Source organism: Nematostella vectensis, chromosome 3 (genome assembly GCF_932526225.1).
Source record: "Nematostella vectensis chromosome 3, jaNemVect1.1, whole genome shotgun sequence".
In the NCBI taxonomy this organism is placed as follows: Eukaryota; Metazoa; Cnidaria; class Anthozoa; order Actiniaria; family Edwardsiidae; genus Nematostella; species Nematostella vectensis.
In genome coordinates this window covers 15,915,393-15,930,915 of record NC_064036.1, presented here as the reverse complement: position 1 = coordinate 15,930,915, position 15,523 = coordinate 15,915,393, and the positions used below count along the sequence as shown (strand labels likewise).

The 15,523-nt window shown below is 42.7% G+C and overlaps 1 protein-coding gene and 2 long non-coding RNA genes across 3 annotated transcripts; 2 read left to right on the top strand and 1 right to left on the bottom strand.

Moving 5' to 3' along the window:
• Positions 1–3,965: 3,965 nt before the first annotated feature.
• Positions 3,966–4,501, bottom strand: LOC125561261. Its single transcript, XR_007307291.1, has 2 exons — positions 4,262–4,501; positions 3,966–4,099 (listed from the first exon to the last, which is right to left on the bottom strand). It is a non-coding gene; the product is annotated as an uncharacterized LOC125561261 (long non-coding RNA).
• A 1,671-nt stretch (positions 4,502–6,172) lies between these two features.
• LOC125561251 lies at positions 6,173–7,046 on the top strand. The gene is made up of 2 exons (XR_007307282.1): positions 6,173–6,749; positions 6,913–7,046. It is a non-coding gene; the product is annotated as an uncharacterized LOC125561251 (long non-coding RNA).
• A 1,395-nt stretch (positions 7,047–8,441) lies between these two features.
• LOC125561288 lies at positions 8,442–9,905 on the top strand. Its single transcript, XM_048725336.1, has 2 exons — positions 8,442–9,445; positions 9,568–9,905. Exons 1-2 carry the CDS (start codon positions 8,462–8,464, stop codon positions 9,769–9,771), a joined length of 1,188 nt encoding a protein of 395 aa, XP_048581293.1. The 5' UTR covers positions 8,442–8,461; the 3' UTR covers positions 9,772–9,905.
• Positions 9,906–15,523: the final 5,618 nt, after the last annotated feature.

Below are 15,523 nucleotides of genomic sequence, written 5' to 3'. Positions count from 1 at the left end.
GATAACTGGGCATTTCTCCTCGACTGGGCCGGTATTTGCACGACAATTAATTCTCAGGGTCTGCCCCCCCGGTATGCTAACACTCTTCTTAGGTGACTTTAAGATGCACAAGGGTTCTGAGTTGTCACATGTTTGGATAAAGTTAATCAAGGCCCCAACTGCCTCCCCTCTGACTTCTGGAAATGCACCTTTCATAATATCCTGTAATGGGCTCCCTGTGGTGTTGCTATTATCCCCTGGGAAATCTTTAATCACTGTTTCTATGACATTATATCTAATGATGGGACACTCTAACTCTCCTGGGGTCACTAAAAAAGGTACTTCTACATCTGGCCCTGTATACCCATGGGATTCTAGCTTCAATGTTATGGGGATCCATCCCTCATATGGGATCTCACTGCCATTTGCAGCAGATACATTTAAGTTTCTATCCCGACCCAGGAGTGTCTCAATATCTTGTAAATCAGTGTTCAAACCATTCTCATTGACCCATGATTTAGATAAAAATGAAATTTGCGAGCCCGTATCCCAGAGGGCCTCTGTGCTAATATCATTAAGCATGCAGGAAACTTTGCATTTTGGTCCTACCAGTTTACAAATAACAGCATGTTGTTTTGGAGTGAGATGAGACATAAATACACTAGACTGAATTCGCTCTGCGTACTCACTGTTTTTCTTGGCTTGTAACTCTTGTATCGCAGTGCAAAGTTTCTTGTGTTCCAACCAATGAGCCCGTTGGCATTGCACACCGCAGTACAATGCTGACTTACAACCCGCACATTGAACTAAACAATCACTACCAGATGGTTGATGCCCACATAACACACATACTTGGGACTTTCCTGTGGAAGCAACTTGCGACCCGGCTACCGCCTGTCCCGCGGTGGCAGCCGGTGCTGGTTTCCCGAATCCTTGTTTTGTGTTGGTCTCCGCTTACGACATCCCCGTGCCCAATGCTCAGATGAACCGCAATAAAAACAATGATCACATGCATCAATCGTATTGCTATCCTCACACTGCTTGCAAACTCTCTTGGTCTTCTGTACATGTATATCCCGATTATCAATATTGCCATCCCTTTCCTGTTGCACTTGGGCCACTGTCTCCCGCAATGTGGCCATCTCCGACTTCACTGACTTGAGTTCTGCTAGGATCAGGTCTTCTGTTGAGACTGCGGCTGGAGCAGTCTTCCCTTTGTCCTTACGTCCACCATTCCCTTGTGATTCGACATTATCACTTGTTAGCTGATTAACTTTCTTAGTTATTTTGGTTAACTTTGATTTCCTCTCTAACTCCTCAGATGCCACAATATTTACATGCTGGATTAAATCTTCATCAGTGGTATCTGTGTTCTGTAGATATGGTCTTAGTTTCATCCTTACACCATCATCCATTAATCCAGTCTCCACAGTTCTTAAAAATAGTCCTTGCACCAATTCGGGATCGTATTTCATTTTGCTATCAGACTCTTGTGACGCAAAACAAACTTTCTGCCTTTGATCCAAAGCCCTGATCACAAAACTCTGAGGGGTTTCCCCGGGAGCTTGAGCCAAAATTGCTAATTCTTGATACAGTTCTGTTGCATTTTTTTCCTGATAATGCGAGCGCAAAATGTGTCTTAATTGGGCCAGAGTCAAGCTTGGAATACCTTCCAAGTAGCTGCGAAGTCTCATTCCTGGGCAAATGGACTTTATTACTGCATCGACCACCTCAACTTCTGTGTGTCCTTTCTTTAGTCCAGAGTCAATTTGTCTCACGAGACTGACAAAACTTAACTTATCTTTCTGTCCTGGCTCTCCAATTTGCCCAGAAATCTTCATTTCTCTCTTTATATCCGAAATGTAGAGACCTTTCTTTGATTCCATACCCATAAGCTTGTTCATTTGATCCTTCAGAGCTTGGAGCTCCTCGCTCGGACTTGCACTTGCACTCGTGTTTGGCTGGGCTTGTTTTTCTTGTTTGGGCTTCGTTGCTCCAGAAATCGCCGAAATAACCTCCTCTAATCCCTTCAGATAGCTGACTGCCTGGTCTCCTTTGCTCTCAAGCTCGTTATCCACAGCTTGTGAGATCCTTCTGACCCGTTTCAACCTAGATAGTTTGTCGTCCTCGTGTAGCTTCAAAAAGTTTTCCACTTCGTGTAACTGTTCGGCCGTCAAGCGACACAAACTCTCTTCGATACTAAGCTGAAGTTCTTCAGTCATCTTCTGAATCCGTTTTCCCGTCTGAGCCCCCAATATGTTACCTTATAATTTGTGAAAACTCGAGTAACATTAAAAATAAACCGAAAATAAACCACACAGAAACAAACATGGCGGTCAACAGGTTTTTTTCTTCTTCTACACACACTGCATTATGGGTAATACAATATTTTTCTATGGGGGGGTGGGCAAGTGCTAAATTCCAAGGGTAACAATTACTTAACACTGCGCACTAGGCTCAACTGTTACGTCGCGCGCGTAACCATGGCAAAAATAAACAGATTGACCCAGAAACCACTTACTGTTGAGCAGGAAAAGGTTTCACCAAAAACGCTCTCAAAAAAGTTCAAAAAGTAATCTCATAACCTTGAAAAAGCATCAACTACGCCATGTGGCAGGTGAGATGAGAAGTCTGTTGATTGAATAAAGTGATTTCGATGATAAACAGACCATTTATAGTAATCGAAAGAATCCGTGCGAAATTTCTACTGATCTTTGAGATAAATATTTAACATTATCCAAAGTACAAACAGGGATGGATCTAGCTTTTAGCTCAATAACAATTGGGAAGGGTGTAATAGACTTTTGTTGCATCGGCTTTCTGACTCACACACACACAAATTCCTACCTTAGAAGTGCGTTTTGTCGATAAGACACTCAACAGTTAGGTCGTTTGCATCCCATCAAAGAAATACATAAAGATACTGTATGCTTTTATGCCTCCAGCTCCTCAAATTCTTTTGTTAAACAAAGCAGCAAAAGAATGGATAAGGGCACATAGCACTTTCCCTGCAACCCAAGAGAGGGTTTTAAACCGCTAAACCCTCCCCCTTGTGTTTTTGCATCCAAAACATACAAATCAAGACAGTAGTCGGTCATTTAGGCAATTTAGTCTAAAAAAAAAGGATTGCATCTCTATAACGTTACATCTTGTACTATCACGGAGGGTATCAGGTATATCAGACTCTATTCACTACTTGTTTAGTGATGATAAGCGTTTAACTAAAGGAGTGAAAAAGACTCTAGTATCTATGGTACAGCACGAATGCTTCCTTGTTTTTATACTTGAATATTTTTCGGCGAGAAAAATCCTTAAACAAAAAAAAATGCATACTAGATACGCTTGCTCCTTTTTCGCGACAACTAGTTATAAATTTGCAGGTCGCTCAGAGCTGCAATTGAAAGATTCAGGCCGCTCTTTATTAGCTAACCCCTTAAGTGCACCAGTCCCTTAAATTCAACTGAGGAGTTCCAAATACGAAATTTCAAAATCGCCCAAAATTGGTTTAAAGTTAGCCCCTGGTTCTCTTATCATGGTAAAAAAGTTTGAGTTACATACAATAAATATTTTTCGAGAAAAACTGAATTTACGATTTTGCCTATAAAATCGCCGATTTGGGGGCATTTTTCACCTTGCGTAAAAAATCGCAAAATATTCTTTAAATATATGCGGAATTAAAAATAGCGATACAGATCCTTAGAAAGGAGTTGATAAGGTATAAATCGAGTGGTTTCTTCACTTTTTCCGACAAAAAAAGAATATTTTATTGCTGTCTAAACATGTCAATAAAAAATGTCGACTTGAATAATAGTCTAAATTAGGGGCTTATAAAACCGATGGTACATGGATTTTCGCAGAAATTTTGCACTTTGAGCAAAGATTGGTGTTATTTCTTTCGATTCAGCAAATAAAAAATTGGGGGAATCAAATTCCCGAATCATAATGAAGCCGAACGCAACCCCATGTCAAGCTCAAATAACACGCGATTTTCTTGACAGCCGTCTTTATTAGATACACATACCTGTTTGTACGGGAGACAAATCACAAAAAATAAACTCTACCCTTGCTGTATACTAATCTCAGATGCTGTATAATTGTTTTTGTTCATCCTTGGAAGTCACTGGAATTCAATAAAGACATTACAATGAAAAATATTTGCTATTTTGTACAGATTTCAGTTAAGAACGCCTGCCGGAATGGCAAACTTTGAAGGTTTGTTTGGGTTTTAAAGTTTCTTTACGCTTCATTGAAGTAAAAGATATTCAAGCACATCAGTTCTTACCTTCTGTCAAGAGGTTTCTGGGAAAAAGGCCGATTTATGAGATTAATTTCAATGAAAGGTCAAGTACTTGAACACGAGTCTGGTTTCAGATGACAACAACTGATCAGCGGTCTACCAGATGAGCATGCGTGAATTTCCAAAGGAACCCCGATATAAAGAATAGTTCAACTAGTCGGCTTGCAGTTTTTATTTTAGATTGTTTCTCATTTTATGTTCTTCATTCTATAAAAACATATTAATGATGCCAAAATTATTTTAAAAATTAATGTGGGATATGCATATGCGTATGCGATACTTGACATTATCGTGTCACTCACAGCAGGCAAGAGACCATGATGTATCATGGTCTCTTGCAGCAGGACATCACCCGAAAGTAGGAGATATCTCTTTTCAGCTGGCTCGCCTGTTGTGAAAGCGTAATTCTAGATAGGAAACACCAATCGAAGAATAAAACACAAATACCACAAGCAAACATGCTTCGTTGACATAAGGGCATAAGCTGGAAGAATTGTCACACTCCCTCAAAGCGGCATCCTGTTACAGTAACACCTCCGTTAGCCACAAAAGACTTTAGGGCAACACAAAGAGATCACATTAATCTGCAAGCTAGAATTGTAAATCAGATGATGCTTGATATTTTTCTTGATCATGACTACCTGTGATTACGCTGTTTGCGTAGGTGGTCCTTGTGGCCCTAGTGTCGATTGCAATTCAAAGTGCGTTCTTCTGAAAGACTGTAACAAGGATATTCGTGGACACAAGAAGCTGCTTAACATATCAGACAAGTCTCTTCAAACTGAGTTTGAACTTCTTCTTGCTAGAGCTGGCAAGTGAATCATGATTTAACGACCGGAGTATTTGTCGCGCGCGTAGGTGACTCTTGAAACGCAAATGTAATCACAGGTAGCCCAGGCGATGGTTGCTTGTTCGTAGCTCGGAATTCGGCTGTTCTGAGTGGGGACGAGTAAAGCGACGACGAGTAAAATGAGTTCTCTAATAAAAATCTGACTATCCCCGAAAGAACAAAGAGGGATTTTTTTATGCCTTTGCAGTATCTTCACGGGACTTTTACTTGCCGGATTTGGCTGCGTACCAGAGTTATCTAGCTTATGCTTTATAGTTTGGTCTACAAATAGCACTTCCATTGGGAACCGACCTTCGGCCGTTGTGGGGGGATTCGTTCGCAACCCCAGCATCCCCCCTTCCCCCTGGGTACGGGACTGCATTTTGCTTGTTCTCTGAACATATTTTGAGGAGTCCCTATTTCAACTCAACCTCCCGTTTGGTAGACTCGACTTCTTTATCGTTGTGTGTGTGTGTGTGTGTGTGGGGGGGGGGGGGGGGGGGGGGGACGGAGATTTCTTTTTCATCCCTCGCATTAAAACAATGTCAATTAGCATTATATCTTTCGTTTAGCGAAAGTATTATTTTACCCCTCAAACACGGGGAGTAGATCGTCGTCTGTATCGGAATCATAGGCATGTTCATCTGTCGCAAGCTCCAACTGATTTTGTAACCCTTTTCCAGGCAGTCTTGTTGGCATTGCACAGTTGTTGGTCTTGTTATATCAAGCAAAGTAGCCAATAACAAGTTACTGTTTTCACGGCAATCTACGATTGTGTTTGTCAGAGCGGCTTTTGTTTTTTTCTTAATACAATGCAGGGAAGTAGCCAATAGAGGTTCACTGTTCTAACGGCAATCAACAGTTTCCATTGAGTTAACTGACAGCTCAGTGTTTGGACAGAGTGATATTTGTTTTCTCTTGCTACAAAGTAGCGAAGCAGCCCATTTAAAGTCACTATTCTCACGTAGTTGCCGATTTTCCAGCTACCGATTTTTTCAAACTACTTCAGTCACCTGGAGCAAGTCGGTAATTTTGCGCAAAGTCCGTAATGAAAAAGAAACTCCCACCGGCGCCCCGCAACAAGGGCACACTTGCCCTAGGGACTCCCACGCAAAATGTAAGCAAGCTGTTTTTCTTTGGCGACAATTTTTTATTTTATGTATATGTTTGTGTATTTAAAAATAAATAAATGAATAAAAAAAACCGGTCCGCCGAGGTCCGGTCCGCGTAGGTCCGTGAAGGTCCGGTCTTCATTTTACAGAGACCCGCTCTTATTGATAAAATTTCAGCAGTAATCAAGCAGTGCTCATGCGCACACAACTAATATGCAGATAAACGTAAATATACAATTTTTACTCTTACGCCTAAGTTCTTTACCAAATCATCAGATGTTTTTGAAAATAGACAAACAAGACATGATATCGACTTTTTATCAAATATGGTTTTCTAATAAAGAAACACTAAGACTCAAAACTGTCTGTTCTTATGGGGATTAGGATACCTGTGGAAAGTCACGCATTCTCATCTGGCAGACGGCTAATCAGTTGTTGTCATTTGAAACATGACTCGTGTTCGAGTACTTGACCTTTACATTGAAATTAATCTTACAAATCGGCCTTTTCCCTAGAAACCTCTTGACAGAAGGTAAGAACTGATGTGCTTGAATATCTTTTACTTCAATGAAGCGTAAAGAAACTTTAAAACCCAAACAAATCCTTCAAAGTTTGCCATTCCGGCAGGCGTTCTGAACTGAAATCTGTACAAAATAGCAAATATTTTTCATTGTAATGTCTTTATTGACTTGCAGTAACTTCCAAGGATGAACCAAGACTATTATACAGCATCTAAAATTAGTATACAGCAAGGATAGAGTTTATTTTCTGTGATTTGTCTCCCGTACAAACAGGTATGTGTATCTAATAAAGACGGCTGTCAAGAAAATCGCGTGTTATTTGAGCTTGACATGGGGTTGCGTTCGGCTTCATTATAATTCGGGAATTTGATTCCCCCAATTTTTTATCTGCTGAATCGAAAGAAATAACACCAATCTTTGCTCAAAGTGCAAAATTTCTGCGAAAATCCATGTACCATCGGTTTTATAAGCCCCTAATTTAGACTATTATTCAAGTCGACATTTTTTATTGACATGTTTAGACAGCAATAAAATATTCTTTTTTTGTCGGAAAAAGTGAAGAAACCACTCGATTTATACCTTATCAACTCCTTTCTAAGGATCTGTATCGCTATTTTTAATTCCGCATATATTTAAAGAATATTTTGCGATTTTTTACGCAAGGTGAAAAATGCCCCCAAATCGGCGATTTTATAGGCAAAATCGTAAATTCAGTTTTTCTCGAAAAATATTTATTGTATGTAACTCAAACTTTTTTACCATGATAAGAGAACCAGGGGCTAACTTTAAACCAATTTTGGGCGATTTTGAAATTTCGTATTTGGAACTCCTCAGTTTAATTTAAGGGACTGGTGCACTTAATATCCCTCAACGAAGGCATTAAAAATGCTCATGTTGTTCTGCTAAATTATGAAAGGTCCAAATATAAATGCTCCTCCTTAAATAGAGTTTCACTATGGTGTTTCTGGTGTTATCTGATCCTTCCACGATGTTCAATTCAGATAACTCCAAACGGCACCGCTACTAACCAGGGGAGGGTGAGGGACCCGTTGTCATGGCGCGACTACGAGTATGCGCTCCGGCCAATATCAACTTTACAACAGCCCCCGAACCCCCCGCAAAGTCGGCGCAGACGCCGCCCAGAATACCTACCCCAACCTCATGTCAGCCAAGCACAATTATCCCCTGGGGGTACCCCTTATATGTATGGCGGCCCGTACAGATCAGCCCCAACCTACCCCGTGCTAGTACAACAAAAGCGCTTAGATCGGAGTCCTTGCCATGTGACAATGGGACCACACGCTGGGCAGTATATCATGCAGGCGCCTTTCAGTGGGATTCCTGTGGCCAGGGGTGCCATCCCGTGTGTCCCTAACGTTGCTCTAAACGGCGTTGTCAATCAAACTACCGTTGCCTCGGCAGCAAGAGCTTGCTCGATAAGGCAGGATCAGGTAGGTGGTTGTGTAATTAATGTGAGGGGGGATATGATTTTGCTACAGAGTAACTAGAATCGATACGTCACAACAAATATGCGTACTGCATTTGATGGTAGAAACCAACTAGAATATAGGAAAACGAAAATCGTTTTACACTTCTATACAATACGCGCATTAGAGCATTAGACATAAAAGATTCAGTATTGACCTCTTGCTTGTTACGTAGACTAGACCATGAGAATTTCCTCAACTATTTACAGTCACACGATGATGAGGTGCTCCAGGAGATGCATCAACTCCTGCACGAGGCCGCTGACCTCTACACTACTCCCTCACACGACACGTTCAGTCACAGTAGCACTATCGGGCACCTTGAGGGTGGGAGCATCCATGAGTATTTGGTGGACCTGAAGGACCTTCCCCCGCGCTCCTCGAACGAGGCGAGTGAGACAGTGATCGATAGCCCCCTGATAGACCCACTACCTAAAGAAGAGGGGGGCAAAGTTACCTCTGACGAGGAAGAGGTTGTTCCAGCTGTGAGCCAGGGCGTGGTCGAAGCTACCAGCCCCTCACAGCAATCTTTATTTGACTTCGGTGAGTGCCCAGCCTGGCTAACAGATCTGCTTGAGGGTGATGATGAGAAAACTGTGTCAAGTGAGGCAACGGATGAGCTGCCCCTCCCTGATCCTCATGCGATTGAGGAGCTATTGGCCCTGATGGACAAAGTCAAAAGTCCCGCCACTGACTCCCTCATCGCTCCCGCCTGCGAAACAAATCATATATCGACTCTAGCAGGAGAGGTGGATAACACGGCCGCTCACCCTAACAATACATACAAGTTCTCTATCGCTGATTGCAGCACATTGGAAGAGCTACTTGCTCCTGCAGACGAGGTCAGCACCGTGGCAGAGCCTGTTGACAGCCAACAAGACTTTAAGGCTGAACCAGACGAGACCCCCCTTCCTGACCCAAGTACCATGCGGGAGCTACTTGCTCTTGCAGACGAGGTCAGCACCGCGGCAGAGGGTAGTACAGTGCCTGTTGACAGCCAACAAGTCTCTGATGCTGCACAAGAGGAGGCCCCACTTCCTTACCCCAGCACCATGCAGGAGATTTTGTCTCTTGTCGGGGAGGTGACGAGTGCTGTTGAGAGTGGTGATTCCTCCAGCAACGCGAGTTGCGTTGAGTATATCGAGGAGGTCATTGAAGAGGGTACTGTTCCTTCTTTCACCACGCCAACCGTCTATCAAAGCCCCACGGTAACCGCTGAGGTAGGACTCGCTAATCTTATATTAACATCACATTTAAGTCTGAAAAGGCCAGATAATATGTAAAGTTGAAGAAAGCCAAGTCACAACGATTTAATTTTTTTTTTTTTTGATGTTAATTACAGGTGTGGTTCAGCCCTTACACTTGCACGTATATGAACATGTCTGCTGAACTCGCCTCAGTCTTTTCCAGTTCTGTCGCCCCGTGGCCATTGAGTAGCACTTCTGTGCCGGAGGTAACGTCACGCAAGCGCAGACGCAGTCAGAAAATTAATGAAGAGAAGACAAAGAGGAGAAGGACTGGGGACAAGTGGGGTGTGCCTCAGTAAAACGGAATCTCCCTTCGGAGAACGGACAAGAGAGAAATATGGATTTGTGATTAGGAATAGACATTACAAAGTAGAGATTACTCTAATAACATCCTTAAAATCGATTATACCCATGAGTCATGGGTGGCAATTAGTATAACATATGCACGTGATTTTACTGCCAATCACGACTTTTAACCCCCCCCCCCCCCCCACACCTCTCCTCCACCCCAAAATACTTGCATTTACTAGACGTTTAAGTTACTTAAAGGCGTTGATCGGCGTTGGTACACTTTATATTGATCTAAGTGATTGGTAATCACCGGGACGTACATATGTTGGGCATTAGCCGTGTCACGCAACGTACTGTAACTGTCACGTCAATGAAAATATCTGGAATTAGTGACCATGTGTCAATATGTGTAGTGTAAATATTGTTTGTATCTCTATAACAAGTGTAGTAAATGTGTGGCTGATGTCCAAATGTTTGAGGCGTATGATTAGCGCCGTTGGATTAAGAATCTTATGTTGACTGACGATCACTAACTATACCAACGTCGTCGGCATACTCGCACGGGGCCGCACCCCCTGGAAAATAATTATGATAGTTAAATTCATTTTGGCACAGCATTTGTCTACCCCTCACCTCCCACCCTATACAACAGAAGCATCGCTATTTCCTGGGATACCTGTGGTAGCCTATTTAAGGCAACGCAGTCAGGCCCGTACCCAGGATTTTTCATGGAGGGTGCGAAATGCGAAAACGTTGACCTAAATTATCCGGGGGTGCGGTTTTGGGGATGGGAAGGGGTGGGGAGAGTGAGTTCTCTGACCCCCGAAAAAAAACAATAAGGGACGTTAATTGTCGGATTTGACTACATACCAGAGTGATCTAGCTTATGCTTTATAGTTTTGTCTACAAAAAGCACGTCTATTTAGAACCGAAACGGCCGTTGTGGGGGCGGGGTGCGCGAACACCCCCTGCACCCCCCCCCCCCCCCCACCCTCCCTGGGTACGGGCCTTGCAGTGAACCAAAAAAAATGTTTAAGAAATATTTAACAATTTTAAAACGCATTCTCAGTTTTCCTGAATTTTACTTCGGTGCTATCTCTGCTGCGGGGACAATATTTGTAAGATTGCCACTGTAAAAGATAGGACAATCAACCCCCATCTACTTCAATGGAGCACACCTTAAGTCCACCCCACCTCAAGAGATGACGCATCTTACCTTTCTTGCCCCAATCAGTGTTGCAATATGGCATTTACAATAAAAAACAAGATTATACAGATATGTGTATTATGTCCAAAGGTAGTGGGCAGTAGAATCTTTGTCATACATGTCACAACACGCACAGGGCCCAAGCAAATTGCATATCTTCGGTATCTTAGTCAACCCTGCGCGCAGGGTCTAGTTGCAATTATAATCCGAACACTGCCAAGCAAGAAGTCGAAAGTTATAAGCAAGAAGTCACAAATTATAAGTATCTTCTAAAATTTCTTATTTCTGAGCCCCAGTCGGTTAGAAAAAAAACTATTTTTGCACAGATAGCATTTCAATAGTGTTTAGAAAATTTGTGATTTGCTTTCCACCAACGTTTACGGTGCAAAATTACTGTCACGTGAGTGTCCGCACAGGAATCCCAAGCAACATTGTTTATACACTCGCATCCTATACAATTACTCAACACTGAGTAAGAATTACTTAACAATGAGTAAGATTACTGAATAAGAATTAATTAACACTGAGTAAGAATTACTCAACACTGAGTAAGAATTACTCAACAATGAGTAAGAATTACTCAACACTGAGAAAGAATTACTTAACACTGAGTAAGAATTACTCAACACTGAGTAAGAATTACTCAACACTGAGTAAGAATCACTCAACACTGAGTAAGAATTACTCAACACTGAGTAAGAATTACTTAACACTGAGTAAGAATTACTCAACACTGAGTAAGAATTACTTAACACTGAGTAAGAATTACTAAACACTGAGTATAAAATTACTCAACACACTGAGTAAGAATTACTTAACACTGAGTATAAAATTACTCAACACACTGCGTAAGAATTACTCAACACTGAGTAGGAATTCCTCAACGCTGAGAAGGATTCCTCAACTCTGAGTAAGAATTACTTAACAATGAGTAAGAATTACTTAACACTGAGTAAGAATCATTTAACACTGAGTAAGAATTAATTAACGCTTAGTAAGAATTCCTCGACACTGAGTTAGAATTCCTCGACACTGAGTAAGAATTCCTCGACACTGAGTAAGAATTCCTCGACACTGAGTAAGAATTACTCAACACTGTGTAAGAATTACTTAACATTGAGTAAGAATTACTCAACACTCAAATAAATTTTACATTTTACACTATTTCTAAATCACGGTAAGAACCAGGCGGCGCCCCTCATGGGACCCCGTGTCCCGTTGCACCTTTCACTTTTAAGTTAACCTATACGTTTTGCATATCGATATTTTGTATTGTTGACTGATTGCGCCTATTTCTACATTAGACGCTGAGTTATCGATTAACTCATCGGCAAGATATTGATTAACCGTTGTGAAATCGATTGGCGCGCGCGTGTTGATGTCACGGGAGTTTTCACATCGTACGCGTAATCAAGGCAAAAATACACAAAAACACCCAGAAACGACTTTCTCTTGAGCATGAATACCTTTTACGAAAATACTAAAAAAATTTAATCCTAAAATTTTATACAAAACCCTTTTTACATGGATATCTGATGTATGAGTATTGGCGCGTGCGTTTCGAGGCACGCGCACTAGGCTCAACTGTTACGTCGCGCGCGTAACCATGGCAAAAATAAACAAATTCACCCAGAAACCACTTACTCTTGAGCAGGAAAAGGTTTCACCAAAAACGCTCTCAAAAAAGTTCAAAAAGTAATCTCATAACCTTGAAAAAGCATCAACTACGCCATGTGGCAGGTGAGATGAGAAGTTTGTTGATTGAATAAAGTGATTTCGATGATAAACAGACCATTTATAGTAATCGAAAGAATCCGTGCGAAATTTCTACTGATCTTTGAGATAAATATTTGACATTATCCAAAGTACAAACAGGGACGGATCTAGCTTTTAGCTCAATAACAATTGGGTAGGGTGTAATAGACTTTTGTTGCATCGGCTTTCTGACTCACACACACACACACACACACAAATTCCTACCTTAGAAGTGCGTTTTGTCGATAAGACACTCAACAGTTAGGTTGTTTGCATCCCATCAAAGAAATACATATAGATACTGTATGCTTTTATGCCTCCAGCTCCTCAAATTCTTTTGTTAAACAAAGCAGCAAAAGAATGGATAGGGGCACATAACACTTTCCCTGCAACCCAAGAGAGGGTTTTAAACCGCTAAACCCTCCCCCTTGTGTTTTTGCATCCAAAACATACAAATCAAGACAGTAGTAGGTCATTTAGGCAATTTAGTCTAAAAAAAAAATATTGCATCTCTATAACGTTACATCTTGTACTATCACGGAGGGTATCAGGTATATCAGACTCTATTCACTACTTGTTTAGTGATGATAAGCGTTTAACTAAAGGAGTGAAAAAGACTCAATCTATGGTACAGCACGAATGCTTCCTTGTTTTTATACTTGAATATTTTTCGGCGAGAAAAATCCTTAAACAAAAAAAAATGCATACTAGATACGCTTGCTCCTTTTTCGCGACAACTAGTTATAAATTTGCAGGTCGCTCAGAGCTGCAATTGAAAGATTCAGGCCGCTCTTTATTAGCTAACCCCTTAATATCCCTCAACGAAGGCATTAAAAATGCTCATGTTGTTCTGTTAAATTATGAAAAGTCCAAATATAAATGCTACTCCTTATATAGAGTTTCACTATGGTGTTTCTGGTGTTATCTGATCCTTCCACGATGTTCAATTCAGATAACTCCAGACGGCACCGCTACTAACCAGGGGAGGGTGAGGGACCCGTTGTCATGGCGCGACTACGAGTATGCGCTCCGGCCAATATCAACTTTACAACATTCCTCGAACCCCCCGCAAAGTCGGCGCATACGCCGCCCAGAATACCTACCCCATCCTCATGTCAGCCAAGCACAATTATCTCCTGGGGGTACCCCTTATATGTATGGCGGCCCGTACAGATCAGCCTTAACCTACCCCGTGCTAGTACAACAAAAGCGCTTAGATCGGAGTCCTTGCCATGTGACAATGGGACCACACGCTGGGCAGTATATCATGCAGGCGCCTTTCAGTGGGATTCCTGTGGCCAGGGGTGCCATCCCGTGTATCCCTAACGTTGCTCTAAACGGCGTTGTCAATCAAACTACCGTTGCCTCGGCAGCAAGAGCTTGCGCGATAAGCCAGGGTCAGGTAGGTGGTTGTGTAATTAATGTGAGGGGGGGGATATGATTTTGCTACAGAGTAACTAGAATCGATACGTCACCACAAATATGCGTACTGCATTTGATGGTAGAAAACAACTAGAATATAGGAAAACGAAAATCGTTTTACACTTCTATACAATACGCGCATTAGAGCATTAGACATAAAAGTTTCAGTCTTGACCTCTTGCTTGTTACGAAGACTAGACCATGAGAATTTCCTCAACTATTTACAGTCACACGATGATGAGGTGCTCCAGGAGATGCATCAACTCCTGCACGAGGCCGCTGACCTCTACACTACTCCCTCACACGACACGTTCAGTCACAGTAGCACTATCGGGCACCTTGAGGGTGGGAGCATCCATGAGTATTTGGTGGACCTGAAGGACCTTCCCCCGCGCTCCTCAAACGAGTCGAGTGAGACAGTGATCGATAGCCCCCTGATAGACCCACTACCTAAAGAAGAGGGGGGCAAAGTTACCTCTGACGAGGAAGAGGTTGTTCCAGCTGTGAGCCAGGGCGTGGTCGAGGCTACCAGCCCCTCACAGCAATCTTTATATGACTTCGGTGAGTGCCCAGCCTGGCTTACAGATCTGCTTGAGGGTGATGATGAGAAAACTGTGTCAAGTGAAGCAACGGATGAGCTGCCCCTCCCTGATCCTCATGCGATTGAGGAGCTATTGGCCCTGATGGACGAAGTCAAAAGTCCCGCCACTGACTCCCTCATCGCTCCCGCCTGCGAAACAAATCATATATCGATTCAAGCAGGAGAGGTAGATAACACGGCCGCTAACCCTAACAATACATACAAGTTCTCTATCGCTGATTGCAGCACATTGGAAGAGCTACTTGCTCCTGCAGACGAGGTCAGCACCGTGGCAGAGCCTAATGACAGCCAACAAGACTTTAAGGCTGAACCAGACGAGACCCCCCTTCCTGACCCAAGTACCATGCGGGAGCTACTTGCTCTTGCAGACGAGGTCAGCACCGCGGCAGAGTGTAGTACAGTGCCTGTTGGCAGCAAACAAGTCTCTGAAAATGCACGGGAGGAGGCCCCCCTTCCTGACCCAAGTACCATGCGGGAGCTACTTGCTCTTGCAGACGAGGTCAGCACCGCGACAGAGGGTAGTACAGTGCCTGTTGGCAGCCAACAAGTCTCTGATGCTGCACAAGAGGAGGCCCCACTTCCTGACCCCAGCACCATGCAGGAGATTTTGTCTCTTGTCGGGGAGGTGACGAGTGCTGTTGAGAGTGGTGATTCCTCCAGCAACGCGAGTTGCGTTGAGTATATCGAGGAGGTCATTGAAGAGGGTACTGTTCCTTCTTTCACCACGCCCACCGTCTACCAAAGCCCCACGGTAACCGCTCAGGTAGGACTTGCT

Excerpts from the sequence above, each read along its gene's own strand:
- LOC125561288 (XM_048725336.1), top strand. The coding sequence starts at position 8,462 with ATGCATCAACTCCTGCACGAGGCCGCTGACCTCTACACTACTCCCTCA. Across the intron at positions 9,446-9,567 it reads GCCCCACGGTAACCGCTGAG|GTGTGGTTCAGCCCTTACAC; the intron begins GTAGGACTCGCT and ends TGTTAATTACAG.